At 46.6% G+C, this 14,210-nt stretch overlaps 1 protein-coding gene across 4 annotated transcripts in view; it reads right to left on the bottom strand.

The window, feature by feature from the left end:
- HPSE2 (heparanase 2 (inactive)) overlaps positions 1–14,210 on the bottom strand; it is a 638,895-nt gene that overhangs the window by 19,014 nt on the left and 605,671 nt on the right. For all 4 annotated transcript variants that reach the window (XM_084754662.1, XM_084754660.1, XM_084754659.1 and 1 more), the window contains 2 exons: positions 13,059–13,204; positions 6,179–6,325 (listed from right to left, as the gene is read on the bottom strand). In XM_084754662.1, the coding sequence (XP_084610788.1) occupies positions 6,179–6,325; positions 13,059–13,204 (293 nt within the window). The remainder of the gene's footprint in view (positions 1–6,178; positions 6,326–13,058; positions 13,205–14,210) is intronic.

The raw sequence follows: 14,210 nt of genomic DNA, 5'->3' as shown, positions 1-14,210 counted from the left end.
GGCAAGATTCCCTCCCACAGTCACTTAGCAGAATTTGGTTCCCCGAGGTCTGTGTGAGAATGTCTAATCTGATGGAAGGTGTTCCCGCTCTTCTAATTTTTGTAGTGTATCTCCTCTACATGGAATTAGAGAGCCTGGGATCTGACCTCACATCCTCTGATTCCCCTGAAAACGACCCTCTCACTTTCAGATACTAGCTGGCTCCTCTGGTCCAGATGTTGCTTCTGTCTGTGGAAAGACCTTGGGAGATATCTGTGCCCGGGAAGAGCCGATTCCCTAGAAGTGAACATTTCTTCATCTGAGGTCACAGGAGGCCACAGGAAGACAGTTTCTGCCGGCTGTGGAACTGCCCTAGAGGAGCTCCCTTCCTCTAAAGGCACTCACAAAGGGACCGTTTTACATAAAGCTGAGACCTAACCCACAGTTTGGTGACCAACCAGCTCACAGGCTCTGGGAGTGTAGAGGACAGGGGACTAAAGAGAATGATGACTTGTGTCATGTGATGGGAGTCAGTCCTCTGTCACCCAGGCCTCCCTAGTACAGGATTAGAATATGCCTGGATGCCACCCTCTTCATCAACAGCGTTTCTCCTGAGAATGCTCGTCTTGTCCACCAGGCCACACCAGGTGAATCTGAAGTGAAATTTATCTCTTTTAAACTGAACCACTTACATCTCTGCCATGTTTAGGTGTTATGAGGCTAATTTTCTGAATTTTGCTTGGCAGTTGTATGAACACTTGAGGAAAGTCCCAAGCTTACCTTTCTTCTCTGAACCAACTCTCCCATTCTGCCAACTGCTCTGTGAGGAGATGTACTCCAGACACAGGAGACTCTTGCCTTGAACACACGACACTTTCTAAAATGCCTATCTTGTAGGGCAAAGAGTGCTGGCCTTCTCTCTGGTTCCTAGACTGATACAACAATTTTTCCAACCTTTTACATAAAGAATTAAGACGGGGCTGGAGAGATGGCTCGGCGGTTAAGAGCACTGACTGCTCTTCCAGAGGTCCTGAGTTCAATTCCCAGCAACCACATGGTGACTCACAGCCATCTATAATGTGATCTGATGCATACTGTATACATAATAAATACATCTTTTAAAAAAAGAATTAAGACGTGTGTGGGTCTTGGGGCTGATTCAGACATGAGCCAGGTGTTGATGGGATGCCTGATGGGCAGCTTTGGGCACGCCTCCTACATGAGCCAGGTGTTGATGGGATGCCTGATGGGCAGCTTTGGGCACGCCTCCTACATGAGCCAGGTGTTGATGGGATGCCTGATGGGCAGCTTTGGGCACGCCTCCTACATGAGCCAGGTGTTGATGGGATGCCTGATGGGCAGCTTTGGGCACGCCTCCTACATGAGCCAGGTGTTGATGGGATGCCTGATGGGCAGCTTTGGGCACGCCTCCTACATGAGCCAGGTGTTGATGGGATGCCTGATGGGCAGCTTTGGGCATGCCTCCTACATGAGCCCGGTGTTGATGGGCTGCCTGATGGGCAGCTTTGGGCATGCCTCCTACATGAGCCAGGTGTTGATGGGCTGCCTGATGGGCAGCTTTGGGCATGCCTCCTACATGAGCCAGGTGTTGATGGGCTGCCTGATGGGCAGCTTTGGGCATGCCTCCTACATGAGCCAGGTGTTGATGGGCTGCCTGATGGGCAGCTTTGGGCATGCCTCCTACATGAGCCAGGTGTTGATGGGCTGCCTGATGGGCAGCTTTGGGCATGCCTCCTACATGAGCCAGGTGTTGATGGGCTGCCTGATGGGCAGCTTTGGGCATGCCTCCTACATGAGCCAGGTGTTGATGGGCTGCCTGATGGGCAGCTTTGGGCATGCCTCCTACATGAGCCAGGTGTTGATGGGATGCCTGATGGGCAGCTTTGGGCACGCCTCCTACATGAGCCAGGTGTTGATGGGCTGCCTGATGGGCAGCTTTGGGCATGCCTCCTACATGAGCCAGGTGTTGATGGGATGCCTGATGGGCAGCTTTGGGCACGCCTCCTACATGAGCCAGGTGTTGATGGGCTGCCTGATGGGCAGCTTTGGGCATGCCTCCTACATGAGCCAGGTGTTGATGGGCTGCCTGATGGGCAGCTTTGGGCATGCCTCCTACATGAGCCAGGTGTTGATGGGCTGCCTGATGGGCAGCTTTGGGCACGCCTCCTACATGAGCCAGGTGTTGATGGGCTGCCTGATGGGCAGCTTTGGGCACGCCTCCTACATGAGCCAGGTGTTGATGGGCTGCCTGATGGGCAGCTTTGGGCACGCCTCCTACATGAGCCCGGTGTTGATGGGCTGCCTGATGGGCAGCTTTGGGCACGCCTCCTACATGAGCCAGGTGTTGATGGGCTGCCTGATGGGCAGCTTTGGGCACGCCTCCTACATGAGCCAGGTGTTGATGGGCTGCCTGATGGGCAGCTTTGGGCACGCCTCCTACATGAGCCAGGTGTTGATGGGATGCCTGATGGGCAGCTTTGGGCATGCCTCCTACATGAGCCAGGTGTTGATGGGATGCCTGATGGGCAGCTTTGGGCACGCCTCCTACATGAGCCAGGTGTTGATGGGCTGCCTGATGGGCAGCTTTGGGCACGCCTCCTACATGAGCCAGGTGTTGATGGGATGCCTGATGGGCAGCTTTGGGCACGCCTCCTACATGAGCCAGGTGTTGATGGGCTGCCTGATGGGCAGCTTTGGGCACGCCTCCTACATGAGCCAGGTGTTGATGGGCTGCCTGATGGGCAGCTTTGGGCATGCCTCCTACATGAGCCAGGTGTTGATGGGCTGCCTGATGGGCAGCTTTGGGCACGCCTCCTACATGAGCCAGGTGTTGATGGGCTGCCTGATGGGCAGCTTTGGGCACGCCTCCTACATGAGCCAGGTGTTGATGGGATGCCTGATGGGCAGCTTTGGGCACGCCTCCTACATGAGCCAGGTGTTGATGGGCTGCCTGATGGGCAGCTTTGGGCACGCCTCCTACATGAGCCAGGTGTTGATGGGCTGCCTGATGGGCAGCTTTGGGCATGCCTCCTACATGAGGGCTGCACACCTTCACTTTCCACCTCACACTTCAGATCTTCCCAGCCTTGACAGGAATTCTGAGAGGACGCGGATTCCACAGCTTAACAAAAACTTTTCCTGGCATCCTCCTCTGCAGACCTAACTGCGGGTTTGAATGTGCTATAACCTCTTCTGGCTGCTCTTTACATATCCTTTGCCCCAAGAACTTTCCATTCTCTTCTGAGTCAATGCAGCTTTAAGCTGTAGCAAGGAATTAGCAGATATAGACCAGAGTCTGGCCCCAGAGACTTATAAAAGAAAGAAAAGAGACACCAAAGACTGAAATCACTTCCTAGCATCTCCTTTCATCCTCTCTGAGCAGTCTGCTTTGCTGACACCACTGCATGCTTCCTTGGAGACCCCCAGGCAGACCCACTGTGGGCCCTTGCTCTGTAGCAGTACAGTGCCAGATGTGGTACTAAACAGTCCACTCAACGGTTGTCTGACAGACCTTACTTAGCAACTTACAGGCCAAGATGGTGTATACAAAGTCAGAGCCTCTAGGCTCTGGGACAGAAGAGGTGATAGGTTATTGCCATTTTGCAGGAAAGGGGCAGACTAAAATGAGACTTTAAGGTCCTAAGGTTAGTAGTGCATTAGTGACAGTTAAACCTGGAATCTAGAGCGCTTTACCACCCATGCTATCACAGTGGTTCTCAACCTTCCTAACACCGCAGCCCTTTACTAAGTCCCTCATGCTGTGGTGACCCCCAACCGTAAAATTATTTTCATTCTTACTTTATAATTGCAATTTTGCTACTGTTAGAAATCATAATGTAAGTATTTTTGGAGATAGAGGTTTGCCAAAGGGTCATGACCCACAGGTAGAGAACCACTGCTCTAAGATAATATATAATAATATAAAATAATATATAACCATCTTATAGATGTATTGGATTTATATTTATAGATGTATGTGTTCATGCTTTATGGTTGGGGAAGGCTTTATTTCACTAGTATCCTCTAATTTGATTCCCATTCTCCTCCTTTTTGACAGGTAAAGCCAAGTATCAATCACACAGGTGAATGCCAGCCTCTGCATCAGCTGCAAGCCTTCTGGCCCCATTTGATCTAAACACTTTACCAAGTTCTTCAGGATACCTGGGAATGGAATCACTTTGTCTTACCCTTTTCCTATAGTTCTAACAGAACTACAGCACAGCTCCTTACGAGGCTGCTGAACAGATGAAGCAAAGGGGGCAAAGTGTATCACAACCAGAGAGTCAGGTACCCTAAGGGCAGGTGTATGCAGGACAAGGCTGTGCAGGCATGGGCATGGTGCTGGGATAAGCAGCGTAGAGAACTATGCCCTTGGTTGCTATGGAAACAGGTTCATTCAAGACACTATCCTCTTACCATCATCCACTCTGGCTATATGGCTTGACTTTTATGCTGTTCTCAGTGTGCCTCTTATAAAACCAGCATTTTTAACACACACACACACACACACACACACACACACACACACACACACACACGGGTGCAAAAGATCATTTGTAGGGATAACAATAATTCCCCTTGTTCCACAACAGCCTAGAGTTCTGAGTTGAGGGTGCAGAAGGCAATGGACACTTATTCAGCCTTTGTGATGTGCCTGGAACTGGATATGGATTACCTCATTTACTGTGTCCCACCTGAGAGGAAACCGAGGCTCACACAGAGCAAGGACTGACGTCTTGGCCTACTGGGCAAGAAGCATTTTGTAAGTGTGCATTGTCTTCTTGACACTGGGCAGGCTCAGCCCCCAAGCTCTCTGTTTCAGGGCCTCTCACCTGCCACAGCCAATCACTGCTGAGGAGTCAGCCTTTTAAATAGGCCAGAAGTATCTCTGCAGGTTGTTATTGAAGAGTAGCAGGTGGCTTACCTGCATCTACGGTCCTAAGGAAATCAGAACCAGGATGAGAAAGAACCCAGGGCTGCAAAGGACCTTACCAACCACAGAGCAACACGAAAGTTCTATGTCTCAGGACTGTGGCCGAGACTAGCAGAGTCAGGATTTACCTAGGTCACCCAATCATTTTTTGTTGCAAACCTCAGACCAACACTGGACATCCTGCTTAGGATGAAGGTTGAGAATTTAGCATGCCAGTCATGAACTACAGGGTTATAGACAGAGTGACAAAACTCTCAAGAGTCCTGAGGATACAGGCAGAATTCAAAGAAAGAAAAGTAAAAACTCAGTCTATGCAGTGGACAGAAAGAGTCAGCATGTGAAAACAGAGATCTGGGGTGGGCTAAAGAGGCTCAGTAAGTGACTTTCCAGACTGTTTTGTTCCCACTCCGCATACAGTTGGAAGCCAAATGCAAGCCACCAAGGTTGCAGTGAAGCACTGAGCAATTATAGCACAAATATTTGTGGGCAGCTGTGGGAGTGCAAGCCACCTGCTCCAAGTTTACAGCTTTGTTAAACTTGGTAAACATTAAAAATGCAATGGGAACGCCCTGATCTGCACAGCATCCCGTGCCCGTGCGTTCTGAGAGGCCTTTCTCGGGGAGCTGGGGTGATTCTGCCCTTGGTCAAGCCTTCTCAGTGTGGTTCAGCGCCGCTTTCTGTTGGGACATCAGTGTTGCCAATCTCCTGGAGAGACTGAGGTGGGTGGTTTGAAGGGCCACAGGGACCCTGGAATATAATTTACCTACTATTGTTCAGACAGGTAAAGCAGATTTGGCAGTGATGTGCTAATGTTATATAGTTGAGGGCCAAAATGACTCTTGGTCTCTCAACTTTGGGCCTTGCCCTTACTGCTTTTTCCTCTCATGGAGTTTGTAGACGACGAAAGGGAAGGCATAACACTTTAGAACGTTATAGCTGAAAGAGACATGGATATTGTCATGTGATAACATGGCACAACAGAGAACTCAAACACCAGCAGTAGCCTCATTGAGAAATATTTTGTCTACTGTTTGGCATTGCAGCTGATGGAGATAGACAGAGGCCTGACTAGAGAGTTCCCCAAAGGATCTGAAACCCCCCACTTTGGACTAATTGACCCATTCTACCTCCTTAAGCCCCAGTGGATGAATAGACCTAAGTTGCTTCAGTAAAACAGATGGCCCCAGCTCCTCTTCACTCACTCCTGTCCATACGCTCCTAAGTGGTTCCCAGCTGGGTACTTACTTGGACTTTAGGCCTTCCTGCCCATAGGGCTGCAGCAGATATTGGTGCACGAGCTTGTCCCTGAGAGTCCCAGCCAGTTTGATTTTCTTTCTTGATCGATGTAGGTTAATGATGAAGAGTGTAATAGAGCCACGGACATAGTTATGGCTGAGTTCAAGAGAGACAGAGAAAGGAGTGGGAGGAGATGAGACACAGTGGTCAGTTAGATACTCCCAAGTAACTTATAGGCTGTACATAACAGGACCATTTAAGAGACCTTCAAGATGGGGATGTCTAGTTATTTCTGTTTCCTGAATGAAAGGTGCTCATCTTCTGTCCCACCATATGCTCGTTTAAATTTATTAGAATTATTATACATATATACATATATATGACATAATTTATAATGGCAAAGAATTGAAAACAACATGAATTTACAAAAATGGTAGACTGGCTAAATAAATTATGTTGCATTACTATGATTGAAAATTCAGGGTTCCTGTATATTCAACATATATATTCAATAAGATATGATGACTGCCAAAAAAGAAAAAAAAACAGGAAAATATAAAGAAACAAAGAAATAAAAGAGAATGCCATACAGTTATATAATCTTGAAGTAGCATACCATTTTGGTCAACTCTCAGCACTTTTACTTCTTATTTGAGAATTATCTATTAAGCACTTTGACAAATGTGACTATACCACTCAGTTTTTATATAAATAAGATCAAACTATCTACATAGCCCTCTTTTGCTAATGTATACATGGTCTTGTGTTATTATAGTTTCTTTTCTTATATAGGAATGCTGAATTTCCAATCATAGAAATGCAACATAATTTATTTAGCCAGTCCACCACTTTTGTGGATTCGCGTTGTTTTCAAAATTTTTTTTGCCATGATACCTTAGGTCACAAATCCTTGATTTTTACATAAACTTTTTGTGTATCATGATTATTTCTGGTGCTAAAATTGCTGGAGGTTGGAGTCACTAAGTCAAAGTATGTGTACATTGGATGAGTCCTTATCAAATTTCTAAGTCCGTTTTCATGGTGTCCCTCCCTCTGAAAAGAGTTTATATCTTTGTGCTCTTGTGCTCCAAAGTGATTACACAGTCTGTTTTGTCTGGCGTGATATCTGCCTTTGGGTAGATGCTGGGGAACGGTTCGTGTGATGACGTTTTGCTTCTTCTGGTAGGAGAGAATGACAGCATCTGGTCTGGTTTTTACTTCTTTAGACACAACCTCTTGCTATGTAGCCCAGACTATTGCTGGGTTGTGACCATCTTGTCTCATCCTCCTCAGTGCTGGGATTCAGACACACACACACACACACACACACACACACACACACACAGACACGCACGCGCACACACACACACATACACACACACACTCCACTGTTCCCAGATTGACAATGCTGTAATGAAGATGCAAAGCAGAGCCACAGCAGAGCCATAGTGGACAAGCAGAAGGCACAAGAAATATTGTTTCTTACTGGAAGCCATTTAGATTTGAGCGTTCTTAAAAATATTGATTTTGATCCTGGGGCTCAAACGCAGATAATAATGATTAATAGCAAATGCCTTTACTCATCAAGGCATCTCAATCAAGGCCTTGGGTGGTACTATATATATATATTTTTAAACCATGACAATATCACTTATTCTGATAAATATTCATATTTTGATAATATTGATATTATTTAGACAGTTTGTAGATATTTGATTCAGCCAGCTCTGTTTTAAGAGTATCCATTTTTTCATGCCCTTAAGAACATTGGATAGTAATCTTTTAAAATATCTTTCCCAACCTGAGAGAAGAAAATGGGATCATGATGTCATATTTTATATTTTGTTCATATTGAAGCACATTATCCTTTCATTTGCCCAGTTGTCACTTCTGTTTTTTCTTTTGTAAGGTGCCTAACACTAGCCACCATTTTAGAATCCTTTCAGATGAGAGCAGGGTATGTAGAACATGGGAGAACATTTGCGACATGCAAGGAGGGCCTTTCAGTGTGTAGCAACAAAGCTGTAAGGATCTCCCTCTCTGTAGGAAAAAAGACCTTGTTTCTAAGAGGTCCCTTGGGGCCCCATCTGGATGAGTTAATGAGAGGAAACAGAAAAAAATGACCCAGCCCAGCCTTCAAAAGAGGAGTTGAGGGAAACTCTAAGACAACTTTGCCCAGAGGAAAACGTTACGTGCAGACATGGAATCCCTTGATTCCTAGGTCACTAGCCTTTGCTCCTAAAGAGCCTGATAGAGTTGAGTGGCCAAGGGCTGGTCAGTACAATAAATTGGGAGTTTTAAAGTATAAAGTTTAGGGTTCTATTCAATTTAGGCCCGAGGCCTGGGAATCTGCATTAAAATCTTGCCAAGGTATTCAGCTGATGGGTTGCGTTTGGGAACTGCAATCTTAGAACAAAACCCTAAGGTTGCGGCCTCCCAGAATACCCTCCTGGCTACATATCGGGTGGTTTCCCCCTTACGTCTGTAGGAAGGTACACTACTGCAGTCAGGCTTTTTGGAGGTCTGCACTTATGCTCTGATAAATCATTAAATGACTCCCCCACGCAGTGCTTCTTCCTCCATCCCATTCTAATCCCCTATAGCATGTAAGTTAGTTTTTGCAGTCAAACGATTCAGAAGAGAATGTCACTTGATTTGAGCAGACTTGTGTGACTAGAGGTCTGAGGAAGGGTGCTGGCAGCTTGTGTTGGCAGCGACTACCACTGAAGAAGAATCTCAGCTCATTTCTATGGGCGGGATTTCAGCTTAGCTCGGTTATATATGAAACAGATGACAACATCATTAACTATAGGTGCTGTGGGCTTCAGAGTGTGAAGAAAATAGGCATGGGTGGGTATCGGTTTAGCCAGACCACAGGAAACCCTTTTGCACGCCACCATTAAACAACAGTTTTAAAGGCCAGCGTGGAGGAGGAGGAGAGCACGTGCTTACATTTATGAGCTTCTCCTTGGCAGGCTGTGGCAGAATGTGCCCTTGGAGACTGCAGGACGAAGGGTGGGATGTGAGCAACCGGTGGCTTGGAGGGAGACCTGAAACACAGCAGTGCTGTAGGGAAAGCAGTCTTTCCAAGCCGCTTGGCCATGGTTTGATTTCTACGTACATAGTTCTCCTGGGAGAGACAAATCAGCACAGCCCAGGGAGCTAATTGAACAGGTTCTCAAAGAACTCATGGACCTCGTTAGGGAGGAACTGGTAATGAAGACTGCCCTTACCATCTGCTGCCCTACTTGGCTGATAGGCAAGGGCATGAAGCAGATGACTTTTGACTACAGAGACACAGTCTTGGGTAGGGACTCTCACATAAGCCTAGAGTACTGTGTTGAGAATTCAGATTCCTGAAGAATGTATATTTTCTGTCCACAGGAAATCAACTCTGGAGCAGTATGCAGTCTCTTAGATTGTGGAATCTCAGGCTTGGTCAGTTTGCTATCTTTAATGCCTAATGTCAAGGTCTGGTAGCATTTGGTTGTCCAAGCAAATGTGCCTTTCTGGAAAGAAGCTGTTTGGTAGAATGTCTATCCTGCTCTGTGTCTCACTCGTGGTGAGACATTTTCACCAGCAGCCAACCCATGTATCTGGAGTTCATCTTTTCTGGCTGTTCTTTTCCTGCCTGACATCTTCTCTTTGTTGCCATGGGAGGAGGAGGAAGTGAGTCAGAGGAGGGATATTGGAATGGGAAGACCCTGGATATAAGAGGTGGGAGATGTCAGATGGGAGGTGTGTCTTGAGTTCCAGATAGAAAACAGTCTGTTCTAGAAACATCTCCAGTGAAGCGGGGAGTATGGGAAAGGGAAGGAGGGTGATGCACTTCAGTCATTGATCATTCCCAGCGAAAGTTAATGTGCTTGAAAATTCAGTTGGTTCATTGTCTCCAAATCTAATTCAAAGGTTTTGGGTTTGGTAAAAGTCAGGCCCCGTTTTGCCAAACATTTTTCCCCTTAATTTCAAAGCCCCTGTGTATTTTAAGGGAAATTTAATCCACATGTTTCTGATTCATTTACACTTAACTCATCAAAATATTGTTTTGTAAGAGTCATTTGATGTCCAAGAAGCCTCAGGAACCTTTTTTATGAGCCTTTAAAAAAACTTCTTCTGAAAAACAGGAAGTCATGTTTTGCCAATAATAAACGAAGTTGAACCCCAAAAGGCTCAATCTTGCTTCAACAGCCAGTAGGTTCCAGTTGGTCCTGAGTGTGGCTGAGGACCTCAGCTCCCCCCCAAGAACAGACATTGTCTCAGCAGAATGGCCATAAAACAGTTTCTCTGTCAACACTTGATTGCTGGGAATGGAAGTTCTGCCAGCACTCAATAACTGGTCAGCTTCAGGAGAGGACAGAGGCACTTGCGGGCACTGATGTGAGTGCCAACCTCTCCTCAGTCAGTTGCAGGAGAGCAGGCCCTGCTAGGTCACAAGTAATCCATATGCATGAGAGCCGTGAAGGTGTCTGAGTAGGTGACAAATGACTTTCAGGGAGACAGAACAGGGGTCGCTATGCTCAGCGGGACGGGGGCTGAATGACTTCTGAAAGCCCTCTTCAAATGGAAAGCTCTGCAACACAAAGCTGTCATTTACACACTCGAATGCCAGCGTCAGTAAGCTTGTGTTTTTCATCCAGCTCCTGTTTGGATCTACGATATGTATTTCAGGTTGAACACTATGAAGCAACAGAGCCATTAGGAGATGATTCTGTAATTCTGTCTTCTTTGGCCACAAATACCTGTCAGTGAACCAGTCAGCAGTGCTGCTCCTGGTGAGGGTGTGAGACACAGGCAGGACACATGGCTTCGCAGAGTGGGGAGCAGATGTTTTTCTTATCTTTGTGTCTAGCTGTCTGGAAACTGACACTTTTTGCAAGGATGAGACCCACAGCGTCAGCTGGCCCAAAGTATCCATTCTTCACATAGTTGAGGGAATGAAAAGGTCCTTTAACTTGGTTCTTATCATTTTTGTAACATCATGAAAGTTTCCTTTCTTTTAATGAGGAGGAGAGGTTACCTTGATAGAAGCCTGGTAGACTCACTTCCTTTCAAGAGTTTCTGACTTGGGGGGCAGTTGAGGTAGAGAGGGGTCCAAATCCAGATTTTTTTTTACTGACTTGTTGGAGGCCTCATTGTAGTGACTGGTAGGATTCGCAACCATTTTATTATGCTCCCTCCTCTGGCTGATGTGATATGCGAGAGCTATAACTACAAACCATCAGGAGCACCCCGGCTCCCTGTTTCGGTCTTCTCTCATCCACTCATTTATACACCAGACACTTACAAGACCCACTTCATGCTTGTCACTGTGTCAGACACAAAGAATGTGAATAGGATCATTGGCCCCAAGTTCATGGTACCTCAGGAGATGAGGGAGACCTTCTCATGATAGTGAGTCCTGTGACAGGCCTTCGTGGGAATCCTCAGGGAGGGCATACAAGCCCTTCTCAGTTCATATAGGTATTACTGATTTATTTATTCCTGGATACAAACTACTATTACAAAGGCCATAGACTGGTGTGTTTTCCAATAGAGACAGAAGGTGCCAGGAGCAATTTTTCTCTCTTGAGGCTGGGGGTCCATCTTTTGGGTGGTTGCCTTAGGGCCCTGCTATAGACAAGGAATACAATGTTGCCTTGTGTGATGATCAGATAATTCCAGGCAAGGCCATAAAGCAGTCAGTCACTGTCAGGTGAGGGACTGAGCTTCCTGCCGAGCAAAAGGGATGTTGAAAGCTTCTGGCCTGTGCCCAAGACGGCCTTCCCTCCTCTACAATAGGCACTTGTATCTACAGGCAGGACAACGGCTCCTGGCGCCCACCTCTGCCTAGAGTGAGTCTATGAAAGCATCTTATCATGAGGAGTTAACAGGCTTGGCTTCTGTCTCAGCAAGGACAGAGAAGGAGCGTATGGTGAAATATGACCACGCAGCTCTTTGTGCTGCCCTCCCATTGATCAGCCCTGATAGGGCCTGGATGGAGGTCTGACAGGAGCCAGGAGGTAGCAGTCCCTTCCCCCAGGTTCTCTCCATAGTAAGAGAAAGAATTCTCCTTTCCAGGGTAACATCCTCTGCCTTAAACAGGAAGTGATGTAAGACACAGCTGACCAGATGGTCTTTGCTTTAGATCCAGTTAAAATTTCTTCCTTATGGTTTTTATGTTTTAAACTAAAACAAAGCAAAGCAAAGCAAAACAAAACCACAAAAATACCTACCAAACTTTACTAATAATTAACTCACCTGCTTTAAAGAGAACTGTGATGCTACCCAGTGCTTCAGGTCAAAAGGAGAAGGATAAGCTCATAGAACCACACTGGGTTACAACGTGCTTTTAGGACCCCTTTCCCTCAAAAGGAAGTCTACATTTCACAGCCCATTAATGCTTACCATAGCTGAGGTCTCTAAACATGGGAAATGCTCCTGAAGCTAGCATGCTTCCCAGAAACCTAGTGGGACACTAGTGTAAGCCAGGTGCTCTGTGTATTGTAGAAACAGCCACTTCTTTTCTTAAGCTCTGTGGTGGGTCAGAGCATCAGGCTTGGCCTCTTGTCTTGGCCCAGGCTCAGACACACACACACAATCTTTGTGGGCATCGCATCAACTGGCACAGACAAAGCGCCCAATAAAACTTTGCTGCATGAGTAAGAGAATGAACAAATAGCATGCATTTTCCTAACCCTTCCTGAGTAAAGTCTGCATGAGATTAAAGGCTTACTGGACAAAAAAGCGACCGTCCTTTGCTACCTGCAGAGAGAAAGGTGAGCACAGAGGCAGTTTTCAGTTAAGATCAGTGGACAAAGTGAGCCTTGAAGGGCTCCTGTGGCATGGCGTTCTAAGAAGGGCTGCAGCCTACGGGCAGCCTTCCTCTCCCGTCGTTCTTGTGAGGACTTACTTGTGATGGTTTGTGCAATGAGCATAGATCCTCAGTTTGTCCCGGATGACTCTTCCTGGTCGTGGCTTGCGCTGAAGCCCAGCTACATGCACCGCTAGGACTTTGGGGCCAATCAGACGCTTGTAAAGGAGAGAAAGCCAGTAGTCCTGACGAGAAGAGAGAGGTCGAGAGTCAGGGAGAGAAGTCACATTCATGTGTGCTGAGTAAACATGACAGAACAGGCCAGAAACGACTTCCTACCAGGAGTATTGTATGGCACCCTCCTAAAGAGCTGGCTGTGGGCTGGTAATGAAGAAAGCCCTTCCTTACACAACCTTGTCACTGACTGAGTGGGAAAAGGTAACCTGGAGTGGACTCAGAGCAACATATGAACAAATGAATCAAATTCTTCACAAATGAGCTAACCAGTTGGGGCGAGTGGCTTACATCTCCAAATTTACTTCTTGTGGCCTCACCTTCATGCTGGCTTGTGATTTCTGTGAAATTGTAGGTTGGAGGATTTCTAATCTTTAGGATGTCACCTTTTATGTGTTGGGGGATGGCCTAATGTATTTTAATGCTAATTACTGCTTGCTGTCTCTGTGACCCACCTTTTTTTTGATTAATAAAATCTCATCCTACCTGGGCAGGGCAAAGGAGATAGGTGGGGCTTGGAGAGGCAGAAATCCTGTGAAGAAGAAGAAGAAGAAGAAGAAGAAGAAGAAGAAGAAGAAGAAGAAGAAGAAGAAGAAGAAGAAGAAGAAGAAGAACAACAACAACAACAACAACAACAACAACAACAACAACAACAACAAGAACAAGAAGAAGAGGAGGAGGAGGAGGAGAAGGAGGAAAAAGAGACCAGAGGAGAGAGTCCCAGGAGGAGAAAGAAAGAGAGTGCCATGAAAAGGAAAGAGAAAGACTGGAGGAGGAGAGGAGGCCGCCATGGGTTAGATGGAGGAGAAGCACATGGCTGGCATGGATGGAGACTTGGCCCAGATGAAGAACATTAGCAAGTATTTGGGATTATGGATGGGAGGTAGCTTGATAGAAGATATTAGAAGCAGATGGCATGGGATTGAAGCAGGGATCCCATGCCTGCCCCACTATGGGAAGTAGTTTAGAGGATTAATGTCTGCCCTGCCCCAGGTTAACTAAGGCTTTTAAAAGATA

This window comes from Acomys minous (assembly GCF_964271855.1).
Source record: "Acomys minous genome assembly, chromosome: 2".
Taxonomy (NCBI): Eukaryota; Metazoa; Chordata; class Mammalia; order Rodentia; family Muridae; genus Acomys; species Acomys minous.
This window is presented reverse-complemented; position numbering and strand designations above follow the sequence as displayed.